Consider the following 7,969-nt stretch of genomic DNA (forward strand, 5'->3'; position numbering starts at 1 on the left):
ACAATTGAATGTGGAACATTGTTGATATTCAAAGAACTTGAAAAACGAAAAGGATTCATTAATGATAAAAAAAAATTTTTTGAAAAAATGAGTTAGAATAATGAAAAAAATCACACACTCAAATTTAATTCAAAGTATAAATGATTTTTTTTTTCAAAAAAAAGTTTAAACAAAAAGGCTTTTTATATTCTCAAAGACCTTAATCTATGACTTTTACGTTTTATGATTTACGTTAACGACGCGTGGCAATAAAATAGGGATTGACAATAAAAATAATAAATGTTAGATTAAACTTAATAAAGAGTATAAATAAATAAAAGCTAAATATATTTATAAATAATTGGTAAAAAATTGTATTGATTTACATCATTAAATCAAAATAGATCAAGTCAACCGAGCCTTAAAAGAATTATTGAAGGCCGATCCCATCGAAAACGTGCGCCAGACTTTCCCACTTTGATTTGACGATGCAGTTTTTGTGGTCCATTTTCTGTTAGACAGTAGATCACAAAGCAATTCTGGTGGTTAAAAAACAAAAAGAAGAGAATACCATGTTCGCTCCATGAGGCGTGTTTGTGTAACCATGCTTTTTTTCATCTTTTTTCCCCCAGAATATATCGTCCCTACAAACACACTTCAACAATCGGTCAACACTGTTCATTAGTCGATTTTCATTAACAACAGTAAGTCAATTAGCTGTGTGGCTGTAAAAACGCTTTCACTCGATTAGAAATGGAACATAATAAATAATAATTGTGATTCTCCAGTTAGAAATTGCCACCTGTCAATTAATCACTTTCATACAAATACTTAACCCTTAAGGTAAGCTATCCCATTCCCACCCTTGTTTTGTCATTCCCAGACTATTTTCTTTCCTTCTCCTAATGTTCCCTTCCCCAGCCAGACCTACTTCTCCCTTCTAGAAGGTCAATGTAATAATTACATTTAATAAAAGTGATGAAACCTCTACATCGTACCTATAAATGATAACCTCCCGTTCACCTTCTCCCTCGGAATACATAAACAAAGTCTGCTATTTTCTTCTTCAAATTTCCATTTCACCCCACAATGGCCGCTCCCCGTGAAATAGAGGTAACCATCTCCTCCGCCAAAGACCTCAAAAACGTGAATTGGCGCTACGGCCCCTTAAGGCCCTACGTCGTCGTCTGGGTGGACCCAAGGAATAAGTGTTCCACTAAAGTGGACGAGGAGGGTGACACGTTTCCCATCTGGGACGAAACTCTATTCATCCCTCTCCCTGGTTCATTCAACGACGACACCACCCTCTTCATCGATGTCGTCCACGCCGGCTCCGAGGAGGACACCAAATCTCTCATCGGTTCCGCTAAGCTCAAGCTCCGGGAAGTCATCAACGACGCCGGCTTTGGAGAACGCTACAAGAAAACGCTCCATCTGAAGCGACCCTCAGGGAGACCCCACGGAAAAGTTGACGTCAAAGTTTTAATCAGAGAGCCACGCTATCAAGCGCCCGATCCGTACCGTGCACCTCCCTATGGGGTCCCACCACCGGCTTCAAGAGATTACTCAGCAGCTCCACCAGCTTATGGTTACCAATACTCTCAGCCGCCACCGCCACAAAATCCTTATTACAACGCGGCCCCACCAACTGGCTACCCCTACAGTGGTTACAATTATAGTGCTCAGCCTGCGTACGGGCAGGCTCCATACGGTGAGGGAAGTGGTGGGTACTCTGGGCAAGAGGAGAAGAAGAAGAGCAAGTTTGGAGGGATGGGGACAGGATTGGCTGTGGGTGCGGCTGCGGGGATTTTGGGTGGACTCGCATTGGCGGAGGGCGTGGATGCGCTGGAGGATCATTTCGAAAATAAGGTGGCGGAGAAGGTTGAAGATGATATTGGATACGACGATGGTGGTGACGATTTCTAATTTTCTAGACTGTTAATTAATCAATTAATGTAATGGCCAAACGTGGTGTTGGTTTGGTCTGTTGAATGATGTTGTTCTTTCGAGTTGATGCGACTCTAAATATGAGTTTTGGATTCTGGGATTATGGCTAAATGCCCTTCTTAAATTAAAAAAAAAAAAAAGGGACATTTTGTCGCGAATAAATCATCCGGGATTATAAGCACTCTCGTATAATCAACAATTTAAAATTTACAGGATTCCTTCTTAAACTCATATTTATAAATTTTAATTTTATATAAATTTTTATTATTGTAGACACCCAATCAGGTCCGGGCCCGGATCAATTGGGCCTGACCCAGATCATTTGGGCCTGGCCCAAATGGGCAAGGCCCAATTGAATTTTTACCCGTATTTTTTTATTTTTTATTTTTATTTTATTTTTTTTTCTCTCTCTTGTGTATTTTATTATTTATTATTATGTATTAATATATGTATATATATATTTTTTTTTTCATTAGAATAGATTTATATGTATATAGTTATATATTTATTATTATTATATTATTATTCTTATCTTTTTTTTTTAATTATCCGTTCTGATTTTTTCTGATTTTCAGATATTATTTGAAAATTTTTTATCTTTTGATTTATCTTTCCAATTATCTAGATTTTTTTTTAATTTTATTTTAATTTTTATTTTGGAGGGCTAGGATTCAAAGTTGAAGACTCCCACTCTGAAGGAGAATTCAATCAGAAGAGTCCAATTGGATTCAAAGACTGAATTCCCGTCCAAAGAGGAATTGGGATTGATCAGAAACTCCTGATCAATTCCTATAAAAGGGACCCCCATGGAACAGTCAAGACAGAGAAAACAGAAGCAAAAGCTACTGATTGAGAGAATAGGGGTGTTTAGAGAGCTAAGGAAAAGTTTAGGAGTGTTCTGGCAGTGAGAAAAATTTTTTAGAAAAATTTGGCGAAAAAATTTTCTGGAAATTTCTGAGAAAATTCCAGATTCCGGCGAAAATTCCGGCGAACTTTGAAGTTTCCGGCGACAGACCCAGTTTCCGGCGGAGAATCCCAGAAACCGGCGACCATCCGGCCAACTTCCGGCCAATTTCTGGCGAAATTCCCAGATTCCGACGAATTTTCCAGAATCCGACACCGGCGTTCTTCAAATTCTAGAGAGAAGGCAGAGAAGAAGGGAAGAAGAGAGAGAGAGGGGAGGAACGGTCTGCTGAAAAACGGAGGAAGGTGCCTTTTATACCCTCCCAAAACGACGTCGTTTTGGCTTTAAGTTAATAAGAGGATCCGCGCGTTTTGCCGAACTCGACCCGACCCGAAGCGTCGACCCGCTTTCTGACCCGCGCGTTTCAGCCCCTCCGAGCCGAGCCGAGCCGAGCCGAGCCGCACCAAGCAGAGCCGCGATCCGAGCCGCTCCAGGTTTTTTTTTTTTTTATTTTTTTTTATTTGACTTTGATTTTGATCTTGATTTTTTTTTTCTTTCTTTATTCTTTAATTAATCCGACGACGGAGCCTCTACAAGTAAAAACAGTAGTTTTTCTTGCATACTCCTGAGGTGAGGGAATTTTCTCAATTTTCTGCTAAAAGTATTAGAGTCAATTGAGAATAATTTCCGATAATTAATTACTTGGCTGATTTTGATTTTTTTTTTCTTTAATTAATCCGACGACGGAGCCTCTGCAAGTGAAACAGTAGTTTTTCTTGCATACTCATGAGGTGAGGGAATTTTCTCAATTTTCTGCTAAAAGTATTAGAGTCAATTGAGAATAATTTTCGATAATTAATTAATTGGTTGATCTTGATTTTTCTTTAATTAATCCGACGACGGAGCCTCTGCAAGTGAAACAGTAGTTTTTCTTGCATACTCCTGAGGTGAGGGAATTTTCTCAATTTTTTGCTAAAAGTATTAGAGTCAATTGAGAATAATTTTCGATAATTAATTAATTGGTTGATCTTGATTTTTCTTTAAATAATCCGACGACGGAGCCTCTGCAAGTGAAACAGTAGTTTTTCTTGTATACTCTTGAGGTGAGGGAATTTTCTCAATTTTCTGCTAAAAGTATTAGAGTCAATTGAGAATAATTTTCAACAACTAACTACTTGGTAAAATTTTAAGGCTTTTGGATAACACAAATTCAAGCTGGTACCATCTTTTGATGGGCGTTGTGAGGGTGCTATAACCTTCCTCACACGTAACCGAACTCCCGAACTCTGTTCTGGTTAAGCAGACCCGAACCTATTCTTTTAGGGACCCTTAAGCTTAGGTGTTCCCTAAAAGGGCAGATTCCTTAGGTGGCCAATCACACCTGGATAAAAAAAGATTGGTGGCGACTCCCTAAAGTCAATGTCTGGCGATAGATCCCCGGATCTAGACGTTATGACAGCTTGGCGACTCCGCTGGGGACCTTGAGAGTCAGGCCAGCAAATAATTTGTGTTATCCAAAAGCCTAATAAAATTGAACCTTTTTGTATATATGTATTATTATTCATTCATGTCTGTTAATTATGTCATTCATATGCATGTGCATAACATGAGCTCTACACCCGAGCTCCGTCCCTTTAGGAGGGAGTAAAGTACCTATTGCTTTCGTGAGGTCTAATGCCTCCGCAGTGGCTAGCGAAATACTCCCACTCAAATTGAACCTTTTCCTTTTGTAGCCTGTAATGGGTGAGGATTAGGGTGCCTTACTAGTCTGTGATGGACAAGGATGTAAGGAACAATTTGAGGACCTTTAGACTTTGACCCTAAAACCGCATATAGTGAACTTTAAGAGTGCCTAACCCATAGATAGGGCCATCACCCTTCCCTGTTAGAATTGACCAAAAGCATAGGATTCATCCTTTTTACTTTGTGTGATGTTTAAATTTATTTAGTTATTTATTCTTTTTCTGGGTATACTAACCTTTTTTTTTTCTTTTGCATTGGTTCATGTGCACATCATAAAGTTGCATAAAGAACATTTGCCTGAAAAACGGTCTTCAACAAATTTTTTTTCATGGACACCAATGAACGCCTAGTTTGTTCTTCATCAGTATTAGCACCCTGTGGGACACCTAATGAGGTAAGGGCCTTGTCAGAAAAGACCCAACTGAAGATGGGAGATTGCTTGCCAATTGGGTATGAGTCTACTCTGTCTCAAGAAACATCTATCCTCCTCAAACAGAACAATTTAGAAGATTTGGTTGACATCTGGAAGAAGATGAGTCCGTCAAGACAAGAGCAGTTTTGTCAGAAACATGGGCATATAGCACACCTTCTAGTAGTGGCTGTTGATGATCAACTAATTAGAGCTGCAACACAATTCTGGGATCCTACATACAGGTGTTTCATCTTTAATGAAGTTGATATGACTCCCACCATAGAAGAATATTCGGTCTTGTTGGGTTTGTATCTCAAGACTCCTGACAAGATATATGTCAAAAAGCATAAGTCAGGATTTCGTAAAAGTCTGGCTCAACTCATGGGGATAAACAAGGAAGTTGTGGATTCTCATACAAAGAAGAAACAGGAACAGGTCTGCCTACCTTGGAAGTTCTTTCATGAGTTTCTGATGCAACATGCCAATGAAGAACGGGGGTTGGACATATTTGCCTTGGCTATATACGGACTGGTAATCTTTCCAAAGGTTTTGGGACATATTGAGATAGAGGTAGTTGATTTCTTCGAGAGTGTGATCAATGGCTGTAATCCCTCAACGGTGATATTAGCAGAGACTATCAGATCCTTGAGTTATTATCGTCGGAATGGAGGGCGCTTCATAGGATGCATACAGTTATTGTATGTGTGGATGAAAAGCCATTTCGAACATGGAAATGGTGCTTTCTCGAAGATTTATATCCGTAATCGCTTTCCGATCAAGGAATTTTACGAAAGTGGTTGGTCAAAGCGGAGGTCTAAACAAGAATGGATAACTTTCTTACAAAAATTGGAAAGTGCCAGGGTGAGATGGTTAGCCCCATGGATGAATCGTGAGCCTATGTTATACCAATGTGGGGATAGTGCAGAGGTTCCACTTCTGGGTTTATGGGGAGTGACGAATTATGCACCGCTCCTAGTAAGGAGGCAATTGGGGGGAGAACAGTTCATTCCTGTGACTTATGGGCTTCATCAGTTAGATTTCTCTTACAGTGAGCCTAAAGCATTTCAGAGGATGAATGAGATGATCAAAGCATGGAAAAATCCCCAAAGAGTGAGTCCTGGACCATTCACTGAAAAAGTCACCCCAGGTTACTTGGTTTGGAGAGCAAAGAGAAGACAAGAAATGGTATTCACTTATGAAGTCTCTCAACCACCGACAGAAGAAAAGCTTGAAGAGATACCATCAGAGTTAGAGCTGGCAACAAAAGAGTTTGAATTTGAAAAGATCAAGTTAAAGAAAGAGATTCAAGAACTTCAAGAAGAAAAAGCCCAGTGGAAAGGTAGAGCTGAAAATTATGAAGTTAAAGTTCATAAGATTGCTAGAGAACGTGATGCAGCTACTGAAGATCTAGCAAGGTTACACCAGGAGCATAAGAGGCTATGTGTGAGAGAAAGGGCCAAAGGGATAACCATTGTCGAGCTGACTGAGGAAAACACAAGACTGAAGCAAGAGTATGCCGAATTAGAAGAAGAAAGTACTGAAGCACAGGCAGAAATTAACATGCTAAACAGTTATTTGAGCGGGCTAAGTCAAAGGTTGGATGAACAAGGAGACCACATTGCTGCATTGGTTAGAGAACATAGAGAATTATCATACCAAGTCTGGTGTGGTAAAAGAGAGAACCTAGGGAGGCAGAAATACATTGAGCACTTAACAGCCCAAATTCATAAAGGGGTGCGTAAGGCAAGAGAGATGGTGGAAGAGGCAGAGGCATTAAGACAAGTGGTGGCCCCAGTAGGAGAACATGGACAGCGTCTCTTGAACTTCATAGAAGAGGCCAAGGCCCAGTATGAACAGATCAAACAATTTTATGGCTATAATGCTAGGATGATAAACTCAATGTAGACCAAAGTTTTTTGGAATAAATGAAATTTTTTAGTTGAATACCGTTTTGAGGCAAATGTTCTTTGCATACATGCATTTCTCATTCATTACATTCTCATTCATTGCATTCTCATTCATTACACTTACAAAATAACCATGTGATGATCATGCCAATTTACTGATTCTAAGATATGGTACTCAAGGTTCCAGGATAGCTCCGTCTAGCGAAAATCCTACTCATCGATTCAACACCAGATTCAGAGTAAGGCAAATGGAGCAGGAAAATTCCCAAAGATTTGAAAAGATAGAGAAAGCCCAAGAGAAGATTGAGGGTGAGCTAAGCAAGATTCTGGAGGCTCTTAATAATATGAATAAAGGAAAAGGAGTTGAAAGAAGTACAAGCCAGCAAGAAGTGGCTGACCCATTGTACCCTCCAGGTTTTGGCCCACCTCAAGCTCAGTCTGCTCAAGAGGTCCCACCACAACACTTCGCATATCCAACATATCCTGGAATGCCATCAACTTTCAACCCAGGGCAGTATAACAGTTATATAAATCCTGTCTTCACTGAAAAGGCAGTAGAACCAATTCCTGATCTAGATGATTTAAAAGAGAAGGAGAAGGAAAAGATGAGAGTGGAAGCTGAGGAGAGTTCCAAGATTAGCATGCTAGAGCAAAGGCTAAAGGCCGTGGAAGGATTTAGCTTCTATGGGTCAGTTGATGCTGCGGGGCTCTGCCTAGTTCCTGATGTGGTTATCTCCCATAAGTTCAAGGTACCAAAATTTGAAAAATATGATGGTACAAAGTGCCCCAAAACCCATATCACCATGTATTGCAGGAAGATGGCAGCTCATGCACAGGATGAGAAACTCTTGATGCATGTTTTTCAAGACAGTCTTACTGGTTCTGCGGCCAGATGGTATGTTCAACTGGACAGGACTCGCATTCGCTCTTGGAGTGATATGGCGCATGACTTTATCAGTCAATACCGACATATCATCGATTTGGCTCCAGATCGTTTGTCTTTACAGAATCTGGAGAAAAAGACAAATGAATCTTTTAAAGAGTATGCCCAGAGGTGGAAAGATATTGCTTCTCAGG

The 7,969-nt window shown here is 39.9% G+C and overlaps 2 protein-coding genes across 2 annotated transcripts; both read left to right on the top strand.

The window, feature by feature from the left end:
* The first annotated feature begins 845 nt into the window (after positions 1 to 845).
* Positions 846 to 2,018, top strand: LOC111287988 (uncharacterized). Its single transcript, XM_022878724.2, has one exon. The coding sequence runs from the start codon at positions 1,069 to 1,071 to the stop codon at positions 1,903 to 1,905; it is 837 nt and encodes a 278-aa protein (XP_022734459.1). The 5' UTR covers positions 846 to 1,068; the 3' UTR covers positions 1,906 to 2,018.
* A 146-nt stretch (positions 2,019 to 2,164) lies between these two features.
* On the top strand, positions 2,165 to 7,247 carry LOC149514000 (uncharacterized). Its single transcript, XM_089746384.1, has 2 exons — positions 2,165 to 3,324; positions 4,852 to 7,247. Exon 2 carries the CDS (start codon positions 4,902 to 4,904, stop codon positions 6,888 to 6,890), a length of 1,989 nt encoding a protein of 662 aa, XP_089602510.1. The 5' UTR covers positions 2,165 to 3,324; positions 4,852 to 4,901; the 3' UTR covers positions 6,891 to 7,247.
* Positions 7,248 to 7,969: the final 722 nt, after the last annotated feature.

Source organism: Durio zibethinus, chromosome 17 (assembly GCF_047325235.1).
Source record: "Durio zibethinus cultivar Kanyao isolate XHJ-2024 chromosome 17, ASM4732523v1, whole genome shotgun sequence".
NCBI classification, from domain to species: domain Eukaryota; kingdom Viridiplantae; phylum Streptophyta; class Magnoliopsida; order Malvales; family Malvaceae; genus Durio; species Durio zibethinus.